This window comes from Centroberyx gerrardi, chromosome 12 (assembly GCF_048128805.1).
Source record: "Centroberyx gerrardi isolate f3 chromosome 12, fCenGer3.hap1.cur.20231027, whole genome shotgun sequence".
Lineage (NCBI taxonomy): Eukaryota > Metazoa > Chordata > Actinopteri > Beryciformes > Berycidae > Centroberyx > Centroberyx gerrardi.
The window spans coordinates 10914827-10939680 of record NC_136008.1 but is presented as its reverse complement, the minus strand read 5'-3'; the positions used below and the strand labels follow the sequence as shown (position 1 = coordinate 10939680).

At 45.2% G+C, this 24854-nt stretch overlaps 1 protein-coding gene across 1 annotated transcript; it reads left to right on the top strand.

Annotated features, from left to right (window-relative positions):
* The first annotated feature begins 543 nt into the window (after positions 1-543).
* megf8 (multiple EGF-like-domains 8) lies at positions 544-24667 on the top strand. The gene is made up of 44 exons (XM_078287202.1): positions 544-677; positions 1598-1787; positions 1966-2129; positions 2234-2443; positions 2642-2822; positions 3275-3363; positions 3681-3894; positions 4050-4233; positions 4716-4861; positions 4972-5082; positions 5244-5395; positions 5593-5694; positions 5891-6038; positions 6422-6585; positions 6979-7182; positions 7705-7905; positions 8177-8422; positions 8531-8649; positions 8790-8921; positions 9136-9249; positions 9547-9630; positions 10407-10646; positions 10825-11009; positions 11893-12106; positions 12318-12558; positions 12700-12832; positions 12970-13220; positions 14047-14157; positions 14354-14472; positions 14596-14821; positions 14924-15095; positions 15423-15586; positions 15722-15857; positions 15959-16190; positions 16301-16427; positions 16523-16733; positions 17246-17460; positions 17554-17749; positions 17884-18052; positions 18268-18460; positions 18977-19147; positions 19352-19482; positions 20327-20459; positions 21398-24667. Exons 1-44 carry the CDS (start codon positions 654-656, stop codon positions 22895-22897), a joined length of 8649 nt encoding a protein of 2882 aa, XP_078143328.1. The 5' UTR covers positions 544-653; the 3' UTR covers positions 22898-24667.
* The last annotated feature ends 187 nt before the right edge of the window (positions 24668-24854 follow it).

Sequence of the window (24854 nt, the reverse complement as noted above, 5' to 3'; positions counted from 1 at the left end):
ATATCAAAATTCTTAATTCTTTCTATCAAATCTTACTCTAATTTATTTTGATTATGTATTAGTAATTCTTACCCAGTGCAGGATATGCAGCTGTGCGGTTTCTATCCAGATGTTTAAAACAGTGTTTCACTCCTCCGCTGGAGGGCAGTGTAGAGACAGGATAGAAACCAGCGCTGTCTTTTGTGTTGGCAACGACCGGTTACTGCTAGCCAGCTACAAACACCAAAACAACAGGCATCTATCCCCAAGATGGACTGCAGGAATTGTCTCGATAACGCTAACTAGCTTGCTTGATAGCTGGCTGCATTTCATTGTGCAATGCCCGAGATTAATTAACACATGATTCCGTAATTATATTATGGAGAATTAGCATTATTCGTAAGAATGACTTATCGTGATGGTTTTTGCTGCCGATTGACGATTGCGCATCTGGATTTGGCAAAGCTGGCTAATACCAGAGCCAATGGCTCTGGCTAATACTAGCTAGCTAGCGAACAAGCTAGTCGAGTAGTGTGTGGTAGATCCTGCCAGTCCTGTGCCGTGATTCAGAATCACTAGTGACGCTAGCTAATTCAGCTAGCTATCTGCTTTAGCCACTAGCTAACGACAAGTTAGCTTCTGTGCTAAGCTGGTCACTGAAAATGTAAATTACAATGGGGCCGAAGAGACGGGAACTGGTGAGTATGGTAATACAAGATTGCTAACTAACCAGCTAACGGCCCTTGGCGTTTAACGTTATTCAGCTGGCTAACGTTAGCTAACCTTTCGCACTAACGTTAGCCTTGTTTTGATAGCCTGCGGAGACGTAACGTTACTGGTTGCCAATGTTATTAGCTGATCAGTTAGCTAGCTAGATATAAGGAATGCAATAAATACATATTATTTGGGTATAGAACATTGTTTATACAATGCGTTACAGTGTTACCTACTTAACCAGCTACCTATGCAACCTAACTGAGCTGTCACCAGGCATTGGTGGTGGTGGACAACGTTAATAGGGCTAACAGTTAGATGTAGCTGGTAGTGGCATTGCAGTTCGTACAAGGCAGGGGTCCAGCTTTACTAACCACACAAGTTCACAGTGGTAAATCACTGCGGCACAACACTAAGTGCTTCTGAATCTAGCTGCATATTCGATGTTGCTCTTGACTGACGTTCGGTTGATCCTCAATGATGAGATTCAGAAACGTGCGTCTTGTCAAAGATGTCAAAGTAAAAATTTCATCTAGGCCTGTTAGCTGGAATTTTAGCAAAATGCAGTCAGGCCTCTATTCCTGCAGTTTACTGTTGTCAGATCAGCTGATTCTTGGATTACCATGAAACATTACATTTCTGTCACTGATCCACAATCACAGAAGAAAGAAGCCCCTTTATGCTGTTGCTGGCACAGTTCATCTGCCCTGTTTGGTAGATTTGTGACCAGACAGTAGTTCCTGTCTGCCACTGTTTTCACAGATTTTAACAGATCCTTGACAGATTGAAATTGTGTATTGTTTCTGTGTTGGCCCATATCTTTGTTGCATGGCATGGCTGCAATATCCTTATATATAATAAGATATATAATAATATCTTCCACTTTTTGTCTCCCCTCTTCCAGGTGGTGGGAAGGATGGCCTCTCTCCTCCCTGTCTCCCTGGTGCTGGTGGTTCTCCTGCTGGCTGAGGCCCCTGGGTGCCAGGCAGGGGACTGTAAGGGCCACAGGCAGGTGTTGAGGGGACCACCAGGCTACGTCACAGATGGACCAGGGAACTACTCAGTCAATGGGAACTGCGAGTGGCTCATCAAAGGTATAATGAGTGAATATATTGTCTTGTGTACAATATAATTGATGGTTAAATCAGATACCTTGCAACCCACATGCTATTTGCCAGTTTGCCTGTAGAGTGAATGCAAAACTGATGTGGCTTAGCGCTCCAGCTCGAGCCTAATCACATTGCTATTTCCCTCTCATTCTTTATCTCCCAGCTCCCAGCAACAATCACCGCATTGTCCTGAATTTCACCTTTATGGACACAGAGTGTACCTATGATTACCTGTTTGTGTATGATGGAGACTCCTACCAGAGCCCCCTCCTAGCCAGTCTGAGTGGCAACACTCTGCCGCAACCCATGGAAGCCAAGTCTGGAAAGGTAACAACTGACCCATGATTCATTATATAAATGAAACCAATAAACATTTTTACTATGTGAAATGTTGACTTCATCTTGCTCCTTTCTTCCACTCTTTGTCCCAGATGCTGCTCCATCTCTTTAGTGATGCCAATTACAACCTCCTGGGCTTCAATGCCACCTACACCTTCTCCCTGTGCCCTGGAGCCTGCGGGGGCCATGGGCGCTGTGATTCATCTACATACCAGTGCCACTGCCACCTGGGTTGGGGAGGTGTGGACTGTACGACTCCTCTGTGCTCCCAGGCGTGCTCCGCACATGGCCAGTGTGACAAGGTAAGAAGAGGGGAGACAGATGCTAAGGGGATAACGAACACAGCCTGCAGACAGTAATCATCTCACTGAATGATCCTTGGTTATGCCTCCTCAGTAGTGCAGCGATTTATTTGAAACACTGATTGTTGAATTTACTCTTAATATTTGCTTGTCATTGGAAATCGGCTCTTACTCTCCTTTTCACATGTTCTCTCTCAGAAAGGAGAGCGCTGTCTGTGTAACTCAGGCTTCCTGGGTCAGAGCTGCCAACTCGGTCTCCGTGACGATAGCGGGGCGGGGCAGTGGTGGCGCGTGAGTGAGGGAAACCCATACACCCCTCCCAGGACGGGTTCTGCTGGGGCTTACCTGTCCTCCACTGGCGCCATGTACCTGTTTGGAGGTGAGGGCAACGCACCATTCACTTCCATTTATTTGTAATATTCAGTGAGCAAACCCACCTTCAGCTCCAACTTATCAACACATGGTAGGTAGTGCAGTTGCAAGCACAAGGACATGTAATAAAGATAATAAAGAATTCACCAGTGCTATGGTTATTAAATTCTAACTTGTCCCACTAACACTTGGAACACCTGTTTAATATTTAGATGTCAACCAATCTAAACAACAACAGGTGTTTCTTCTGCCTGTAGATCATCCTTTTACTTGCGAATACATAGTTTCACTGTGATCCTTGCTCAGATGATTGAATTTCGATACCGTTGCAAATATAATCTAGTAGAACACATGGAAGACTTGACTAAATTAAAGTTATTTTTGTTGTCTCTGGTATGTGATAGTGTTTAGGCTGTTTAATGACAAAGATGCATGTTTGATTATTGTTTTTCCCACCAGGCTTTGACCTGAACAGAGCTCTAGGTGACCTGGTCAAATACAACTTCACGTCCAACCAATGGGAGAACAGGTCTTATGGTCACTCCCCTGTAAGTGCCTCGGATATAAACACACAGTCTACTGAATATATGTATCATGTAGCTGTAACAAAAGTTTGTCCTTTTTAAAGTATTGTTCCAGAAATTATATATCCTTTACTTTTTCCTCTTAGACTGATCTCTGTACTGATCTCTTTCTCAATTTCATCCATGTCTTGCATCTTTTCCTGCCTTTTCTCATTTTTGCTTCTTCCTACTCTGTTTTTGCATCTCATTTTGAACACAATTGCTCTTATTCATTGTTATATACTTCCCATAATTCCCCTCCCCTTTTGTCTTACACTCTTTGTTTCCCTTCTCCTTATCAGACGGCCCGTCATTCCCACACAGCAGTAGAGTGGAAGGGTAATATGGTTATCTTTGGAGGAGAGCTAGCCAACGGCGCTCTGGCCAGTGATGTCTGGATGTACCGCCCAGTCCAGGACGACTGGCAGCAGCTTGGCTCATCAAATTCACCCGGAGCTCCTAAACTGGCCAATCACGCGGCAGCTGTAGTGGACAGTTATCTCTATGTATTTGGAGGTGGGTTTCACATAATATTGTCACCCAGCAGCCTATTTAGGTTATTTGTCTGTATAATGAAAAAGTTTGGTAGATTGGCTCAAGTTAATCCCTTGAGAGATAAACAGTACCCAAGCAGCATCTTTCCTCTTCCTCCCTACTTCCTTGTTTCCTAGGTCGCACTGAGGAGGATATGTTTTCCTCCTCTCTGTATCGGTTCGGCTTGCAGGGCTCTGGGCTGTGGGAGACTGTTCAATTCACCGGGGGGAAGCCGCCGGCCACCGCCGGCCACTCCATGGTGTTCCACAGCCCTTCCAGGATGCTGCTGGTCTACGGGGGCCACAGGCCGACCACTGCCAGGTACACACCCACACTCATGCATGAGCATACACACTCACGCACACATAGCCAGGTCCAGGTAGGGGGAGCGTGAGAAAATTAGGTCTGTGTGTCAGAATTTGGCATTAGTGTAAGAGGGTGTTTTTCTATTGCTTGTTGTTAATGATGGAGGGAACAGCTTGCTGGCTATTTATGGGGCATGTCTATATTTGTTTGTTTGAGGAGTGCATATGTGATATTGCCATGTATCACTGTATACGTAAAGTGAATTGCAAAAAAAAATATTGCAATTAGATCAGATAAAACTTGAATGAAGTAATTGCAGCAGCCCAGAACAAGATATAGATAAAAATAGAATGGGTAGAGAGTATTGAAGATAATACAAGCAGCTACCAACATATTGAGAATATTGCAACAAATAAAGATACAGCATCTTCACTGACAGATTTGACTAAAAGCGCACCTGCTGTTCTCACTTACTTTGTCCCTCCACTTCATCTAAGGTTCAGTGTGAGGGTGAACAACACTGACGTATTCCATGTGGACCGGCGGTTCTGGACGTCCTTCCGCTCCCGTTTCCCAGCCACCGGCCCCAGAGAGAGAGCCTTCCACTCGGCCACCGTCATTGGAAATTACATGGTGGTCTACGGTGAGCAGAGCGACCCTAGAGAAATTAGCGGACATGATGGGTCTCGATCCAGCTCTGTTTACATTTCTCTGTTTCTCTCCGTCTCTTTCCTTCCTGCCTCTCTCTCCCAGGGGGGAATGTACATATTCACTACCAAGAGGAGAAGTGCTATGATGAGGAGATCTTCTTTTACCATCTGGGCTGTCACCAATGGGTATCTGCTGGGGAGAGCTTGTCACACAGTGAGTTCCTGTAGACAGTGACTTCTATAGCCACTCTGTGTCACATACACAATCTCTCACACACCCACACAGTCCATTTTCATCAACTTGTCCATTCTCTTGCACTTTGTCACTTGCTCGCACACATACACTTCATCCAAAATTGTCTACATTTTTCTCAGGAGGGGAGGCTGTGAGGGGCCGTTACTCGCACGTTGCTGCTGTGATGGAGGGTCGAGTGCTGCTGGTTGCTGGGGGTTACAGTGGCGTTGCCCGTGGAGACTTGGTGGCTTACAAAGTTCCGCTGTTCGTCAGCAGCGACCCAGGAGACCGGGTGAGTGAAGAAAGAGTCACGGAGCGAGGGCACAGGAAGTCCTGTCACCGGGGAGTTTGGCAAAATGGTCCACAGTGTGTAAGGACTCATGGGAGAGGGGATAACGAAATGTGGTTGGGAAGAATAAACAAGGACTAGAGATAAGTTGAAGTGCACATTGCAATAGTGTGTGTATGTGTGTGTGATGCTTTTGTCAGGATGCTGTTTGCGCTGAGGCGCCAGATGAAAGCATGTGCCTAAAGAACCCAGAATGCAGCTGGTGTGAAGGCCGTTGTCGGGAATACCAGCCCACTAATCCGGTAACACTCCCCCCAGCTCAGTCTCACTTTATACAGATGCACAATATATAATTGTTTGTAAAATTTAAAATGTGCTATTAATATATCCATTCCCATAATGCCATGCGCCCAAAACATTTTTCTACTCTGTGTCAGTATGAATGTCTGTGTGTAGAGATTACCGTTGCCATTGGTAACCACAGTTGTGTGTCCACAGTGTGGCAGCACCGGGTGCCTGGGCCTGGCACGCTTCCTGTCTGACTGTCAGTCCTGTCTCGTGTTCAGTGGCACTCCAGCCTCTCTGGTGCGCGCCCCCGGTGACTTCGGCTGGTGTGTCCAGAACGAGTCTTGCCTACCGGTGTCAGGTGAGACCCAGGGAGGAAGAAAGGAGGGCAGAAAAGAGAGGGGCTGTGCTGCAAACTTAAAAACAAAAGAAGTTGGGAGTTGACATGGGAGGGACTAGACCCATTTTGGGCGCTTTTCAGAGGTGAAACACGATGACTTGACTGCGCTCAGCTGAAATCGGACTGGCTGCTCAGACCACGATTTGAGTCACCTCTCCAATTGCATACGTTCTCGGGTGCAATCAGGTCATCTTGTTTCACTCCTTTTGAATGCACCCCAAACAAGATGCATTGATTGCACTGGTTCCAGTACAGTAGTGCATTGTAGGAAACTGCTGTATTATGAGATTATAAGAGGTCAGGTGTGTTCTTTGTGTACTGACCTCTCCCTCTCGGTCTCGCAGAGCGAAGTGCGTGCCGTGTGGACCAGATCTCAGGGGCGTACGGCTGGTGGGGGGAGCGTACCCGTTTCCTAACCTCCCTCCACTCCTGTCGCACCGAGAACTATGTCCCGGGACTGCACCTGCTCACCTTCCAGCACCCCCGCAACGACTCCCAGCCTGACAAGGTACGGAGTCCAAATCTCAAGCTGTAACTGTACTCTGTTACTACTACACCCCCTCTGCATATACTTACCCCTCCTTCCTTCCTCCTACCCTGCTTTGGCACTTAGACTCCACTGCAGGTCTCAAACTCGAATATTATGATTGATTCTCTTTTATTGATCATTTCTATCTTATGCTCTTGCCCTCTTGACGCCTTGACTTTGTTGCTCACTTCTCATTTTGTTGTTTCTGTTTCTCTTCTTGTTTTGCAATGCGCTCATAGAGAGGCTTCCTTTTCAAATAGTTTGTCAAACTTGTAGAGCAGTTTGTAGAGAATAGTGCTTCTGTTGATGTGTTTCCACTTCCATCCATCCTCCACAATCCTCCATCCTCCATCCTCCTCATCCCCTCGCCAGGTGTCCATCCTCCGCAGCACCACCATCATCCTTAGCCCCACCACAGAAATGGACGTAGCCCTGCAGTTCAGGGGCTTCATCCACCCACTGTGGGGGGCCCCTCCGCCTGTGCCCCCTCCCAGTGAGACCGTCTCCATGTGGGCTCGCATCCAGAGGCTCCACTTTGAGGCCCGCATGGCACCAGGACCCAATTCCAGCCAACTGGTGAGAGAGAGGAGTGCATGCACTGTAAATTGTGTCCAATTGTGTATCCAATAAAAGCTGTTTTAAAGCAAATTGCTTATCTGGAACTAGGGGGGGGGGGGTTATACTGGAGGAGGTCAGGTAATATCATTTTCACTGCCATAATTCAGTGATTTTTATCCCATGTGGAATAACATTATTTGTGATTATTACAGAGCCTGCCTCCCCGCAGGGGTAATTGTTTCAGGATAAATAACCCACTGTTTATCAGCAAGCTCCCACATTCTCTGTAATTCTAGTACAGTCTAGATTCACAGTCTGTGTTTGATTCAGATTACCACCACCTTTAGTGGTGTATACTTGCCAGCAAGGCAACATCCATGTTGGTTGTGCCTTTTGATACATTTTCTGTTCATTGGATAGATTTTTTAATTTAGTTAGCAGTAGTTGTTCATTGCTATTTTACTGAGCTCCACTTTGTACTGGTATTTCTTTCTTTGCTCTGTCTCATTCTCTGTCCATCTTTCCCCTGTCGGATGATAGGAGGTGGTGGGTCGCTGGGCGGCACAGCAGGAGAAGGAGCTGAAGCTGCTGGCTCGCACAGATGGGAGTAGACTGTTCCCCAACCTGACCAGGGGCAACCATTACCTGGTTCAGGCTGAGGGCTACCTGAACAACTCAGGCTCAGGACAGACCAGTGAGATGGCCCTGATCTGGAACAGAACTGCTCTGCCTGGAGGGAGCGTGAGTACTGGCACAGTTAAACCTACAGTATACTGAGAAAATGTTCATCTCCTGTCAAGGACAAATGCACTGTCAGTAGAGAAGTGAATGCATATCATTCAACATCATTTATGGCTGTATTTAGGTTCATATGAAATATAAACCTTTATAAATAAAACACATAAAAAGTGTGTTCTTTGCATTAACATTTTTTCCACAATGAATTTCACTCACAGCAGAATTTCCTTTCCTCTCTTTTTCCCTCAATTTGCTTTTGTTTTTTTCTATGTAGGAGATCTCCTTCCTGTTCTTGGAGCCGTACCGCTCAGGTTCCTGCTCGGGGTACATGTCTTGCCTGGCCTGTCTGTCGGACCAGTCCTGTGGCTGGTGCCCGTCCCTGTCCCGCTGCCTGCTGCGTGCCAGTCCTGACCTGGAGCCCTGTCCTGAGGAGCAGGGAGGGGGACAGCGCCATCTGCTGTTGGCTCCACAGCACTGCACCTTGTGTGAAGAGTACAGGGACTGCTCCGCTTGCACTCAGGTACATCACAGATAACACCCAGGAAAACTATTAACATCGTCTAGCATTATGCTGCTATGTACTATTATGCACTATACATTTGTATCTTAAGTTAACTTTGTCCTGCAGGACCCATACTGCGAGTGGCAGATAAACTCCAGCAAGAAAGGTGACTACCAGTGCAGCCGACGGGGAAGGCTAGATGGATCCATTCGTGACCCAGGAGGCTGTCCTAAAGTCTGCAACCAGTGAGTAGTAAAACTGTACTTTTTAATGCAGTGGTTAACAGTTAATTACAGCTAATATAACATGCTCTCAATAAGAAACTACAGCTCCTGACACCCTCATTGTTGTCCTTTCTCTTCCTTAATCTCTCTGTCTTGTAAAGGAGGAAGACATGTGGTGAGTGCCTGTCTAACTCCAGCCAGTGCGCATGGTGCGAGTCGGCCCAGGCCTGCTTCTACTTTGCTGCCTACCTCACAAAGTACCCCTATGGAGAGTGCAGGGACTGGTATGACAGGTAAAAACTGTTTCTTTTGGTGACTTTAGCTTGAACACATCTTACATTCACAGTACTTAAACACAATTAAATAACGAGACAAAGAACAGACAATATTAAAAAGTAAAAGTTAAACATTTGGTGGTATACTTTATATTTTTGGTTGGTCAGAGGGATAAAACTCACCTCATGTCAATAATCTAATAATCTGTCTCTTAATTCTCCTACCTTCCAGTGTCCATTCAGTTCCCCAGTGTAAGCAGTGCTCGGCTTTAAACACTTGTACAGACTGCCTGCGCACGTTCCAGTGTGGCTGGTGCGGTGACTACAACAATCCCACCATTGGAAAGTAAGAGATGACAAACACACAACCATAGTTTGACAGCCACAGCGCACAGAAATCAGACATTGTGCCAGAGAGCCACTGATTAAATTACTGATGAATCAATCCTTATGTTTGTGTTTTATTTATTTATTTCCCCCTTTCTACCCAGATGTCTGCAGTAATTTGATTTTTTTGGACACAAACTCCTATTCATTCCTAATGGCAATTACTGCTTTCTTGGTTTGTTGTGTTCCTGATCACATCGTAGAATTACTGATGTGTGAATACTCGTATGAATACTAATTTTTTTTCTCTTCCCAGATGTCTGAGAGGAGACTGGGCAGGAATGGATGACCCCTCTGTGTATAACTGCAGTGTGGCTGTGGCTGAAGTACGGGCTGCAAAGTAAGATACCACTCATGACACCGTCCAGTAAACTCTTACCACTCTGCTCTAGTGAAACTGCAGCAATGTAAATATATGGCTTTTTTCCCAAACTAGGGCTATTGTTGTATGTTATGTGGATAATGTAATATTTTATATGTTAAATTAATCTTGGGGGTGGTGTAAACTGGGAGTAGGGAGACTGTCCTTCAACCAGAAAGCCCATTTTCAAGCTGCTGTGTCAGTAAGCATCTGTCCTGCTGAATCCAGGGTATAAAACACATTTGGACATCATGTCCCTAAACAGTTAATTTATAGTTTCAAAACATTCATTAGCTGTATTCAATTGAAAATAAATCATTTGGACAGCTTTTTGTTTCTTCATTGTGGTTGCTAAATTAGTCTTAAATTCAATCCCAGGTAGTGTTTAAAAAGGTTCTTAAAAAGTCTTTTAAGTTTTGCTTTCTGAAACTGGCAGATACCCTGGAATCACTACCAAATCTAGAGGACAAACTAAAAGAGAACTTCTCCATCGGATCAGCAGATTATCGCAAAAAAAAAAAAAAAGCTGTTTTAAATTTACATTAATGCCCATAATCTACAGACCATGTCAAGTCAAGTCAACCACAACTCCACAAACAGGACAACTATACATCAAAGTCCAGTTATTCCAATTTACAATTACAATTTACAGTGAGTGTTCCCTCTGTCACCCGTTCACCTTACATGTGGCACATGGTGATTTCCCTCCTGTGTGGCCTCCACCTTTCATCTCTCTCCTTGTCCTGCTCCTCCAGCCCTGAGCCCCAGACCTCAGCTCCCCCTCGGCCCATGGAAATGGAGATGGAGATGGAGCACCTGGACGACGGGGAGCAAGACGCCGTCTGGTCCTACCCCACCTGCCCTGATGTGGAGGAGTGCAGGCTGGGCCTCCACAACTGCCACCTCTTCGCCACCTGCGTCAACACCCCCACCTCCTACGAGTGCCACTGTGAGAGAGGATACACAGGGGACGGCACTCTGCACTGCAACCAGACGTAAGAGTCCTGTCTTAAGATGTGTTCCTCTTTTGATTCAACCCTCCACTCTAGCTCTCTTAATCTGTCTTCTTCACTCTTTCCCTATCTGTCTGTCTGGATTGCATTTTTAGGCCTAGGAGAATGAAAGGTGACATTTTGAATTAACACATTAATTTTGTTTTTTTCCCTCCCGCAGCTGTTACAATGAGTGTCGTGAGGGCCAGTGTAGCGGCAGCCCGCGTTTTGAGTGTGAATGTTCCCTGGGCTGGACGTCCGACCCAGCCACTCTGGTTCTGAGTGGTGTGGAGTGTGATGTGGACTGTGGCTGCAACTTTCACTCCACCTGTATTACTGCTCCAGGGATCTGTGACCAATGCCAGGGTGAGATATAAATAGATGGATTCGGATGGCCTGGTTTCAATAGCTCGTTCTCAGTCATATTGTATTCTATCATTTTTTGCTGCAGCTACAGTTTACATTTACATTACAAATGTATTTTGAAGTTACATTAAGGATAACATTGATAAACAATTTTATAACCTAATTTGGAATTGCATACTAACGTGGACTGATCCAGGCACAAAGCCATTTTATACCATTTTATATGAGATTCATTCATCCAAATAAAATTGTATCGCAACTTATGTTGCGGAACAAGTGGAGTTGGGAATATTACTGATGTAAACTATATATGTAAGTTGGAGTTGTTGTTAAAAGTGACTTCTCTTCTGGTTCATTCACTTAAAATCCCATTGGCTGTTCCCAGGTTCAGTGTCAGATTTCAGACTTGGAGAGCCTTGGGACGCTTCACACCACATGAGCCCAGCCAGATGAAATCAAACACATTTGAAAAAATATTGTTGGCCTCTGACTGGTCTAGATGTTGTTTAGCCCATTCTTTTTTTTGAATCCTGAAGAAGGCATTACGTGCCGAACATCGATTAAATTAAAACTTTTGCATTGGAGTTGCGCATGTGCGGCTTCTCCCTTCTTTTGATGTTGAGCCCATTCACACCACAGGATAATCAGCGCTGACTGTTTGGCCTGAGTGCCGCCCCCCTCCCCAGCCCCAACTCACCCTGATGGTCTAGTATGACCTAGCCTTTAGATTAAAACACATGTTCACAACTGGGAGCTACACAATACAACCACAGTCCTAGAGCTCCATTTAAGGAGTTGAGAGTTAAGTTATATGCATTGATAAATTCTATAGCTCCCTAATGCTTCCTTTGCCCATCTTGCTCTGTCTTCTTCACCCTCTCAGACTGGACCACAGGCCCCCACTGTGAGCACTGCCGTCCAGGCAGCTTTGGTTCAGCCCTGGCTGGCGGTGGTGGCTGTGTGCCCTGCGAGTGTAACGGACACGGGGACCCGCTCCAGGGCTACTGTCACAATCAGACAGGCCAGTGCTACTGCACACACAACACGCAGGGACCACACTGCGAGTCCTGCCTGCCCGGTTACTACGGAGACCCCAGGTAAGGATAGAACTCATGTCTATTGATGCACCCTTTTCAGTTTTTTGTCTTTATGTGTACTGATCGAAAGTAATCTTAGATTAAGGAGTGGAGATTAGAGTGAGATGTTGACGAAAGTAGGGTTTAAAAATGGTGGAATCATCTTTCGTTGATTTATATTCGGATCCGTTATCACAACTTGTCTATCATGACATCTTTTTCTTTTCCTCAGCAACAATGGCACGTGCTTCCGCCAGTGCCAGGGTCGTTCTGTGCTGCTCTCCTCCACCTCCTCCTCCCCCCTGCCCCTCTCCTCTTCTCTGGGGTGGCGAGGTGGCACTGGGGGGAAAGGAGGCCTCTCTCATTGCCTGTGGGTCCTGTCTGTGACTGAGAACCTGGCACCCTGTCTGCCCAGACAGCTGTGTCCCCCTGTGGCTCTCACTCTACACCCAGACTCCCACACACAGTGTACTGTGAGTACTAATTTGACATAATCATTCACACGCATGCACACACACATATGAGCATATACATGTTTGCTTTGCTATAGCATCAAAACTGCATCAGTATTCCCATAACACTTCCCCTTACCTTCTTTACGGTTTGTTCTCCAGAGCTCCTATGTCTATGTGTTTGACGGCCTTCCTCGTTTCCTGGGCAACGGAGTTGTACATTCAGACCACAACCTGATTGGAGCATTTTGTGGCACCACAAGGGCTCAGCCTATCACTGTGGAGGCCACCTCAGGTATCCCTTGATGCCTTACACTTAAATCTGTGGCACTGGCTCATCTTGTTTATTCACTAATAAACATTTTGACAGAAGAACAACATAAAATAAAACAAATCATTTTACAACACTCTGTTCTCCTTTCTTACCACCAGGTGTGATCTCGGTCTACTTTGAAGCCAACGTCTCCTCAAACAGACCCCAGGGCTTCAATGCTTCTTTCTGGGTGCGGCGGTGTCGGCAGAGCACAGACGGGGGTGAAGAGGGGTCACCAGTGTGCCAGGGTGGGGCCCAGTGCCACGGAGGGCTGTGCCAGTGCCCCCAGGGTTACGGAGGGCCCCACTGCGACCGGCCCATCTGTCCCCAGGACTGTGGGCTAGCAGAGGGAAGAGGATCTTGTAATATAGTAAGTGGTGACAATTTATAATGAAGTTTTCATTTTCCAACTTTACCTAAGTTCCTCTTAGGGCACGGGGTTCCTTGTCTGGTAAATTTATTTCATAATGTCCAGGCCTGGAAGTTTTTGGGAATTCCACTGAAAGTCTGGAAAATTGTGAGAAAATATTGTTCAGTGTCAATACACAAATAACTACAGATTTTCTGTAGTTGTAGACCGCCTGTCATTTGGCATATTGTGATATGTGTTCAGAATAATCTTCAGCTATAAAATAATGTTCAGCTGTAGAATGATGGGTGTTGCTGATCGTCATATTACCCAGCCATTATAAGCACATATCATATTGAACTAGAACTGAACAATTAATTTTAAAAAATCGGAATCAGAATTTGAATTTCTGCAAATGGCAGAGGCTGCAATTAATTAAAGAGAGAGGGGCGTCCAAACTGGATTTCTAAACAAGGTGTTTTAGAGCTCCGGGTAATCTTTGGTCCATGAATCAAGTACAATATTGGTGAAAAGAAATTGGTTTTAACAAAATCACTTTTCTTTAAACAGTTTTAAAGTTCAAAAAATTTAGGACAAGAAAAACAAATCTAAAAATCTTAAAGCAATATTCTGTCAAATTATTAATAATAATAATAATAAATAATCGCAATTCGATTTTTTTGTCAATATCGTTCAGCCTTATATTGAACACTGACCAGATTCTTCCAATTCAAGAAATTCAGGTCTGGAAGTCAAGTATGGACTTTTGAAAAAAAATGTATAAGAGCACTGAGGGTACCTTTTCCCAATGTCTAGATCGCTAATCCATATGTTTTGTTTGTCGCAGTCTCTGGGAGTTTGTGTGTGCTCAGACGGCTGGGCCGGCTCAGACTGCTCTGCTGCTCTGGACTCCAGCAGCCTGGTCTGGGAAACACTGCTGGACACACAGCTTACAGTGGTAGGAGCAGAACGTAGCTACACATACACATGGAAAAAATCACACATTGAAAAAGTTTCACAACCACAGAATACATACCATAGTTTCACAACCACAGAATACATAACATAACACAGACACACTTCATATGAATGTTGTTTTGAACCTTTAATATGTGAACTCCAACATTAGAGTAACTTTTACTCTTGCTCCACAGAACCAGGCCCACAGGTTCCTCCACAGGATGGGCCACTCTCTGGTGTCTGGACCACAGGGGAACCTCTGGATGTATGGAGGACTCTCTCTGTCAGAGGGCATCCTGGGAAATGTCTACAGGTAGGAGAGTGTGACCTGGATTGTCCAGGACACGGTAAAAGTCCAGTTCTGAATAGTATTGTGGCTGTGAAACGTATATATTTTTGTAATAACGTCTCTCCTTCTGGTGATTGGTTGGTTTAGATATTCTGTGTCAGAGGGGCGTTGGACCCAAATGTTGACAAGCTCAGTGGAAGAGGGCTCTGCTCCCAGCCCTCGCTATCACCACGCTTCTGCCCTGTTGACCAGTCATGAGTCTCAAGGAGCCAGTCACAACTTCATGCTGGTGGTGGGCGGGGTCACTCAAAATGGTGTTGCCATGGATACCTGGAGTCTCAATCTCAGTAGTTTAGTCTGGAGAGAATACAAGGTTTGCATTAATTCTATCATGGAAATAAAAAACATTGGCAGTATCTATTGAACTGAAATTGAACTATCTCTAACCAATTTAATTGTCTTCTTCCTCTGACAGAGTTCAGTGCTGCCCCCGGTGGCAGGCCACACTCTGACAGTGCGTCGAGACTCTTCTGTGCTGCTGATAGGAGGTTACTCTCCAGAGAACGGCTTCAACCATCACCTGCTGGAGTTCAGCCCTCAGACTGGAAACTGGACCATTGCCCCCCACACCGGCACTCCACCTACAGGTCTTGAAGAACCATGTGGCCCTTTGCTTGCTAAGAGTTGTAACATAGTTTTTACTTGGTGGAAAACTGACTGGCTAATGAACCACCTAAGTTTGGGCTACATATAAGTACTAATGCCAGCTTAATTGTAGACTATGGTGTTTTGATGGATGGATGGATGGGCAGATAGATAGATGGACAGATACACACATACATACGACAGATACATACATACCTACTTACTTACTTACTTACTTAGACATGCTGTAGTGTTTGATCCATAGCAAACTCTGACTTGTTGTTGTTGCACTCCAAACTGACTACTGTCCATTTTTGTTCTCCATTCAGGTTTATATGGCCATTCAGCAGTGTACCATGAGCAGACTGATGCTGTCTATATCTTCGGAGGCTACCGTTTCCATGTGGAGACTGTGGAGCCTTCAGGAGAGCTCTACAGTCTGTATTACCCTAACCTCACCTGGTCTCTGCTGGTTCCCTCACAGGGTAATAAGGTATGAGCCCAGCCTCACCTGGCCTGTCAGCCCTTTCACAGGGCAATACATTAGACAAGCCAACCAGTTCTATATTGGTCTACTGCATAAAGATAACATATCTATTCTTGCTGTATCATCATCTTTTCTCCCCAGCCCCTATCACGTTTCTTCCACACTGCAGCCCTGATCAAAGATACCATGGTCATTGTTGGAGGGAGGACAGAAGAGGAGGACTACAGTAACTCGGTGTCTCTCTACCAGATCAACTGTAACACCTGGATACAACCAGGTGGCTGTCTTAATGTCTCTCTGCGGCTCCAATTAATGTGAAGTCATTTTGGCTCAATAACTTAACTACTCATTTCTTTCTTTTCTCTTCCTCTCTCTCAGCTTCAGCTGTGGGCGAACCAGTTAACCGTTCGGTGTGTCTTGCCATGACAAGCTGGGGCGGCCATCTCTTCCTGTCAGGAGGCTTCAACGGAGTCACGCTGGGCCGACTTCTGACCCTGACCGTGCCCTCTGACCCCTGCGCCCTGCTGCCCACACCAGAGGCCTGCAACACCACCACAGGCAGCTGCGTCTGGTGTAGAGGCACCTGTGCTTCCTCCGATACTGCTGAGAGGTACCACATCTGGATTAAACCATCTCAGTAACTGCATACTATGTTCCAGAGCTGGAGATCATATACATCTACTCAATATAATAACTACTCTCTCCCTCCGTCTCCGTCAGAATGGGCTGTTCCACTGGGCTGTCTCCCTGCTCCCCTACCCCTCGTCAGCCAGATCAGTGTCGCAGACTGAAGACCTGCAGCGAATGCTTGGCCCGACACCCTCGGACATTCTCCAGCCCATCACAGGTAACGTACAACGCACATACTCCAACACCGCCACCAGCTCAAAGAGAGACAGATACGAGCTGTTTCTAAAATCTACTCTTGATTGAATCTTCCAGCCTGCCCTGCAGTGTAAGTGGTGCACCAACTGTCCAGAGGGGGCCTGTATCAGCAGCTCCGTCAGCTGCACGTCTGAACACGACTGCAGGATCAACCAGAGAGAGATCTTCCTGTCCAGCAACTGCACTGAGACCAGCTGTGAGGCTTCTGACTGCCCCAAATGCACCGCCTCGGGGAAATGCATGTGGACCCGCCAGTTCAAACGCACAGGTACGGGCGATGGTGTTGAAGAGACAGACAAAAGAAATTCTGAATTCACTACGAAACAAAAAGGCTCTCTTAATTGTCAACCTAGTTATATGTACTGTATGTGTATGTATTTTTTATTTTTCAAAATTAATAATTGTTGAATATTGGAACATTGGCAAGACTGAAACATGTAATTTAATTTAGAACATTCACTGTAGTTGAAAATAATCAAGATGTTGAAAAACTGAGGTAAAATAATGTGGTTCCTCAGATCATTAAGACTAATAATCGTGTTTAATAATTGTGATCACATCATCTAGCAAAAATACCTGGATTATCATTAAAATCAAGTGTCTTATAAATTGCAGCTGAGTTTTGGTTTTGATTTCTCATGAGGGGTTTTTCTCATGAGGGTTTTTTTCTCATGAGGGGTTTTTCTCATGAGGGTTTTTTTCTCATGAGGGGTTTTTCTTATGACTGATTAACAACCCTGGCCTGTTTTTAACCGCTTGACTGTGTTGCGATTCCTGCAGGCGAGACCAGGCGCATCTTGAGTGTGAACCCCACCTACGACTGGACGTGTTTCAGCTATGCCCTGCTCAACGTCTCCCCCATGCAGGTGGAGTCGTCTCCCCCTCTGCCGTGCCCTCCCCCCTGCCACACCCTCCATAACTGCAGCCTCTGTCTGGGCTCCCGAGGCTCTGATGGGGGCTGGCAGCACTGTGTGTGGAGCATGGCTCTACAGCAGGTAAGGCTGGTATCCTTGAGCTTTACAGATTATTTGGTGTTTTCAAAATAAAAGCATCTCGCTGAAACGTCAACCTCTCTCACTTTCCCCTAGTGCATGAGTCCGTCTTTTGTGCCCCTGCGGTGCGAGGCGGGCCAGTGCGGTCGTCTGCTCTCCGGAGGGGACTCCTGCTCCCCCCAGTGCTCCCAGCTCACCCAGTGCTCCCAGTGCATCGCCAGGCCTCAGTGTGGCTGGTGTGCTGCCCGAGGGGGGAATGGGGCTGGACGCTGCCTGCAGGGTGGACTCGATGGTGAGAAATGGCTCTGAATCACTGTCACTGAATGGACTAAGGAGGTGTTGAGGAACGTGGGGTGTAAATAGTCCAATGTTGAATTCACATAATTGTCGCTTTCGCTCGCCTCCCTCCATCCTTGTCTCTCCCAGGTGTGAGCGAGGGGGTTTGCCCGCTGAGGAACAGCAGCTGGTCTTTCCTCCACTGTCCCGAGGAGGACGAGTGCGCTAACGGCCATCACCACTGCAACAGCACCCAGGACTGCCATGACCTGCCCCAGGGCTACCACTGCACCTGCAAACACGGTTACATACTCAGCAGGTGAGGTCACCGGTCCGCTCCTTCAAAAGGCTAAGATCGATATTTCCATTCAGTTATCGTGACATAGGCACTGAATACATCAGGATCGTTGAAAAAATATGGCTGAAGACATGTGAAGGGAATCACTTATTTGAAGGATTTGTCGTCTATCACAATACCTGGAGAAGTTTTAAGTTTTACCTATGCTCCGCTTTCTGTTTGTTTTTTCTTTCCAGTGTTTCTGGCCAGTGTGAGCCGGTGTGCGCACAAGGCTGTGTGAACGGGACGTGTGTGTCTCCAGGAGTGTGTCAGTGTCACTTTGGCTTTGTGGGGGAAAACTGCTCTTCTCAGTGCAGCTGCAACAAACACAGCAACTGTGCTGGTGTTAACAAACCGGACGTTTGCATAGAGTGCCACAATAACACCATAGTGAGTCGTTACACACACTGGGGCTGGGCGATATATCGTATAATATCGATATTGTGATATGAGACTAGATATCGTCTGGGATCTTGGTTATTGTTATATTGTGAAACAACTTAAATGTTACTTCTTCCTGGTCTAAAAAGCTGCGTTACAGTAAAGCGATACAATTTTCTGAACTTATTAGCCTGTTCTGGCTGAGTAAAATGAACAATGATTGGCTTTACCTGCTCATCATATCCATATTACTATTACTGATTACACATTACTCATTACTAATGCTCATTACTAATTATCAAATTTTTCTTGTGTAAATATTGTATGATTCCCCCAAAATATCGTCACATTATTGATATCAAGGTATTTGGTCTAAAATATTGTGATATTTGATTTTGTCAATATCGCCCAGCCCCAACACACACTCAGAGACATACACACATACTTACATTCTTAGACATTTTTGATTCATTCACTGGTGTATAATCTGATGTACAGACTGTAATTTCCTTCCCACAATTCCAGGGCAAGCATTGCGAGAAGTGCAAGCCTCTGTTTGTGGGCTCTGCCAAGGGTGGGGGGACTTGTCGTCCATGTCGAGAGTTTTGCAGAGGTAACAGCGCTGTGTGTCTGTCCCGGGATGAACATAAGAAAGCCCTTGAGAATCTACGGCTCTACCCTCTGGACTCCATCAGCGTAAGTGCTTGGCATCTTAGATAGTGTGTACTTTGAGTAGGGGCCTGTAGTTTGACTCCCATAAACTTTTCCTGATTATAAGTGAATACGAATATGCAAGTCTTCTTGGTCTTGTAAAGATGGCAATTATTAGAGCGCAACCTCTGTTCTGTTTGGCTCCTTTATTGAATTTTGCTTGTCCGTGTTTCTTTTTCCCATCATCAGATTCAGAACTGGGTATCGGAGGGTCCCACAGAAGAGAATGCGGTGTGTGTGAGTTGCCAGAACAATAGTGTTGGAGACAAGTGTGAAAGCTGCCTCAGCGGCTACTTCCTACTGCAGGGGAAGTGTGAGAAGTGAGTGATGTTTGCGCTGAATTTCCATGCTATGAAACTGTCAGTTGAGTTGATGAGCAATGTGTAGAAGTGCTACTATTGATATACTGTAGTTTAGCTTGGGATGCACCGAAACTGATACTGGTATTGGATTATGGGTCAGTATCAGTCAGTAATAGGGTACTGTTATTGGACAATTTCCCTACTGAAAAAAATCTGATACCAAGAGGCATGTGAAACGGCAGAAAAGCAAAGATTTTCTGCCTTTTTGACACTTGAATGTTAGATCTCTACAATTGAGAAATCACGATTAGATCTATGTTATATTAGATCAGATCAGATCAGATTATGTTATATCCTAAACTACTTTAAGTTTAACTTTAATGATCGCTGTGGGAAATTGGGTCAATGGAGCAGCATTATGAAAATGTATAAAGAATATGAAGTATATACAGCATGAAAAGAAATTAAAATTCTAAAAAAAATAATAATAAATATGACGATATATGCAATATAAATCAAATGAGAAAATATGAAGATAAATAAATGTATATTATACATGACAGGATTTCCAAAATGTGCATCGTATTCACATTAACAGGTCTACAGAAGACCATACACATACAGTATACAGAAAGGTTTGCAGATGTGCGATGTAAATAACTGCTCACAATGTATCAAATACATTACATTTACAGACATAGATAAGAATGCACAGATTTGCATACATGCATTACTAGCTGTTTACCAGTCTGTTTTTTTTTAAGTAAAAGATCATTACTCGGAGCATTACTGAGTAGAATCAGATCATTGCTCAGCAACAGCCAAAGCGTTTAGTGCTCAGTTTTGCCCCTCTGTCCTGCAGGTGTCAGTGTAATGGCCATGCAGATACCTGTAATGAACACGATGGGACAGGTTGCCCCTGCCAGAACAACACGGAGACCTCCTCCTGCCTCAGCAGCCCTCAGAGTGACCGGAAAGACTGCTACAGACAACAGGTATGCACATCCTGGAACTAATTTATTCCATCAAGCCTGGCATAAGAATTTTGAGAATATCTTAATGTGCTGTTTGCCTGCACACACAAAGTGGCCTGTGTGGCCAAACATTTTTGCATGTCCTTTTTCTGCATATACAGACAAGAATTGAAAATAGAGAAAAGGTTCAAAATTAAGTAAGCTTAAATGTTGTTTTGCTGCGTTCATATCTTCCTGTGTTGTTCTAGCGTAGCGTCATCCGCAACTCAATCTCCCACCCCCAGAACAACGTACCAGTGTGGTCGCTCTGACAGGAGTCACAGAACTTGACAAACATGGAGGAAAGCTTGGTACTCGCCATGTTGCATTTGCGAAGTTTAGCCCAAAAAAGCCTTTTTTTGGGCTGGCTTTTAATAAGACTTTTTATGTCCAAATTAGCAGAAAGACACCCTTCATTCTGGAGGGAAAATTTTTTATTCCTACTTTCTCATGATTGAAAAATGAAAATAGAAAAAAAATAATAACATTACCACTGTCAACCAATATGATAAACATTTTGTTATGAAAACATATTAAAAATACTTTTCTGTTGACTTATATTATATACTGGAGAGATTTTCTGTAACATGCACCAGTGCTTATCTTTATGTTACTACCAGCTATTGTGATGCTCCATTAACAATACAGAGTTTGTAAAAATCTGTATAGGGCACCAATCTGTTACTGTCCGTCCTCTATCTAACATCCTCTATTGGAATGAATAACTTCCCGTCTCCATCAAACCAGTGAAGCATGAAGATGTGAACGCAGTTATTTTCTATTTTCTATTTGGGTTTCACAGCTTTTTCACACCCAAGTAGCCTTTTGACCTGTGAGCATGTTGTTGTTTTTCACTCACATGTGGTATTTGCTCAAACTATATTCATGTTTTGCTCTGTTACTATCAAATTCCCTTTTAGTGTGCCAAGTGCAAAGACTCCTTCAATGGCACACCGGTGAACGGGCGTCAGTGCTACCGCCAGTTCAATGTGGATAGCGAGTGCTGCTTTGACCCCACATCCCAGACCAACTGCTTCCATGACCCCACCATCCGCAATCTGCCCAAGGGGCGCACTGTCTTCTTCGCTGCCCAGCCAAAGTTCACCAACGTGGACATCCGTGTCACCATTGATGTGACCTTTGGTGAGGTGGAAGTGTATGTGTCCAACTCTCATGACACCTTCATTGTGGATGTGGACCGCCAAACGGGCATTCACACCATCAAGATCGAGGAGGAGTCGGCGGCTCGGGGAACGGCGACTGGGACAGACAAGGAGTCGCCTCCTTCCCCAATAAAGGTCTTTGCCAACGCCTCGTCCGGTCTTGGGGGTCCCATGCTCTCCAGCAACCCTTTGCAGCTGCAGGCCAAACCCCCAGGGGCAGAGAGAGAAGTTAGGGAGGAGCGGGCTGAGGGACTCATCTCCTACATCACTGTGTGGAAACCCCAGACGGTTCTGATCGTCCGTGGCGTTCGGGATCGTGTGGTGATCACCTTCCCCCATGAGGTGCACTCCCTGAAATCCAGCCGCTTCTATATCGCCCTGAGAGGGGTGGGAACCGTGGAGAGACTGGGCGAGTCCCAGGGCCTGCTGTTTCTGCGCCAGGACCAAGCCCATATCGATCTCTTCGTCTTCTTCTCTGTTTTCTTCTCCTGCTTCTTCCTCTTCCTGTCTGTCTGCGTCCTCCTCTGGAAGGTTAAGCAGTTCCTGGATTTCCGTCGGGAGCAGCGCCGGCACATCCAGGAGATGACCAAGATGGCGTCTCGGCCCTTCGCCAAACTCACCGTCTACCTGGAGCCCGAGGAGCCTCAGCTCATCTACCTGCCAACAGCTGGTGGAGGGGTGGGAGGCAGCACCGTGTCGCTTGCCCACGCCCGCACAAGCAAGCTAGGCGGTGTGGTGGTGGGCCAGAGGGGCAGAGCGGGCGCTGTCTCCTACAAACACGACCCTGGATCCGGACCCACCGCCCACCACCACCATCACCTGACCCTGGGTGGAGGAGGCAACAGCGGCCAGCACCTGCCCCTGCACTACCTGAACACCCACCACTACGCCAGCACCACTGCTGGCACCCCAGCCTCGCACCATCACCACCCATCGACACACAGTGGCTACCAGCACTTCTGCCGCTCCGACCCATTCCTCTCGCAGCTCATGGGCTTCTCCTATTCCTCCTTCAAGGTGGGGCCCATCACCCTGGAGCCCACGGACGACGGCATGGCAGGGGTGGCCACCGTCCTCATCCAGCTGCCTGGGGGCATCTTGGCCCCAAACCGTGCCTGTCTGGGCTCTGCACTCGTTACGTTGCGCCAGAACCTGCAGGAATATTGTGGCCACGGCAATGGAGGAGGGCACCCAGGGGGCGGTGCAGGGCGCAAGGGGCTGCTAGGTCATCAACACCTCACCACTATGGCTATGTAGAGGAACAAACTAACGACGCAAATGGAAGAAGAGAAGGCTGATAGACAGTAAATGAATTTTTTGAAAGAAGCATAGCTGCAAGTCAAAGAAAAACTCATGTCATAGCCAGTTACAGTCAGCATTATGAACAGTCAGATCAGCATTACGAACAGAGTTGTACATACACTGTATAATTAATTACTGAGTGTCGTTTATTGTATTATGTATTGCTATACTGTATTTCAATGCTTCACATGACCAAGCCAGCTGTCTCTAGAATGCACTACAACCGCTATACGTATCAACTAAACAATGTGGCATCCCGTCTGTGATCACTACAAGAGGTATGAGCACTCCTGACAGCCAGTCACACACAAAGACTTCAGCTGGACTGTCTTTTTTTGCATTGACCAATGGAGGTGGAGAGGAAGAAATCTGCTTACTTTGGAACCAACATGTGCTTTATACCCCAGAAAGTGACAATCAAAATTGCCGTTGAGAACAAGAGACGTTGAAATCGGTTCAGCCTAATGTGCAAGATTTTGATTGTCAGCGTAGGAAAAAAAAAGTCAAAGTTGCTTGTGAGATGGTTTTTATATCATAGTAGATATGAGTGATTATAATTGTGACTCAGTATATGGCAGGCTTCTAAGCTACATGTTTATGTTAAACTGACTCAAAGCCCTGAGTATATTTTTGCATATTCACCTGCCCTGTTACATGGTTGATGTTGTATTTGTTTTTCTGCTCATTTGCCTTCACTACTTCTTGCCTTGTCTGTGAGTCAACAGGCTCACACTTAACACTTGTGTTACGGAATTGTGTGGTGCAGCTTATGAAAGACTGAATAAGAAGAATAACACATTTTACATTTTGCTTTATGAATTGTCAACAAATGAAGGATAACATCTTCAATATCTGTTTTCAATTCCTGACAGTATTTTGATTTAATAACATAACAGGCTCAGTGCTTTTCCATAGAACCCATCAGCGGAATGAAGGACTGATCTATAATTTTGGAACATTTAATTACATTTTCTTGATATGAAATGTATGTTTATGTTTGGCTAGTTTTGCTGGACTGCTATTTTCAGGCAACTTGCCTGCTTGGATGATTGTATCAGCTAATCAGATCTACAGTTTGATAAAAAAAATAATAATAATTGGTCATGTGACAGTCAGTTGGACAAAAAACAATATGGAAATTGTTACTCTATTGAACGATAATGAAATGAACGATTTTGTATGGAACGAGACAGTTGAAGCTGAAAGTTGTATTCTCCTGGTGAGAGACGTATGAAAGAAAAAGACTCTCAAGCATTTTCATTTTCAAGGAGCCTAAATTACTGTTTAGTATTTTTTTCTTTTTTTTTTTATTTCTCTTTGTTTTCTTTTTTTGCACTGAATGGAGGCAATGGGCTCCATTATTCGTGTATGGATGGCATACAGTGTCATGGAGAAACTCAGAATGGTGCTACTGGATTCTTATCACAGAAAAAAATAAATCATGACAAATGTTCTCTTGAACTGTATATTCACAGCTTAGTCAAGCAAAATAAAGTTCAAATTAATACTGTCACTATTTATAGCAGCCCTCCACGAATACGCGTTAATTTTGTTTTGTTTTGTCTCGTATCTTTTTTTTGTTTTGTTTTTGTTTTTGTACATAACTTTCTTTTGCTGTTTGTTTTTGTCTTCAAAGAAGGGAACAGTGTTGTACAGAAGATTGTTTATGCCTGAAGATTCTCTGTCCTGGTGATGAGTTGGCGAAAATAAAGTCTGTGGAACATGGCATTTCTTGTTATCTTCCAGAGGAATAAATCATGTGCAGTAATCATGTGAATGCATTTATACATTGCATGACCATTACTTTGCTGCTTCCAACACTATTATTGAACCCAGTTATTAAAAGAGTGCTGTATAGCAAGTCAGTCAGCTATCTCAGGTGGTATTGCCTGGTCAGTGTGTATTTCTTAAA

Bases quoted from the DNA above. Each gene is read 5' to 3' on its own strand.
- megf8 (XM_078287202.1), top strand. From the start codon at position 654: ATGGGGCCGAAGAGACGGGAACTG. The intron at 2,130-2,233 runs GTAACAACTGAC...TCTTTGTCCCAG, and splicing joins TGGAAGCCAAGTCTGGAAAG to ATGCTGCTCCATCTCTTTAG. The intron at 4,234-4,715 runs GTACACACCCAC...ACTTCATCTAAG, and splicing joins CACAGGCCGACCACTGCCAG to GTTCAGTGTGAGGGTGAACA.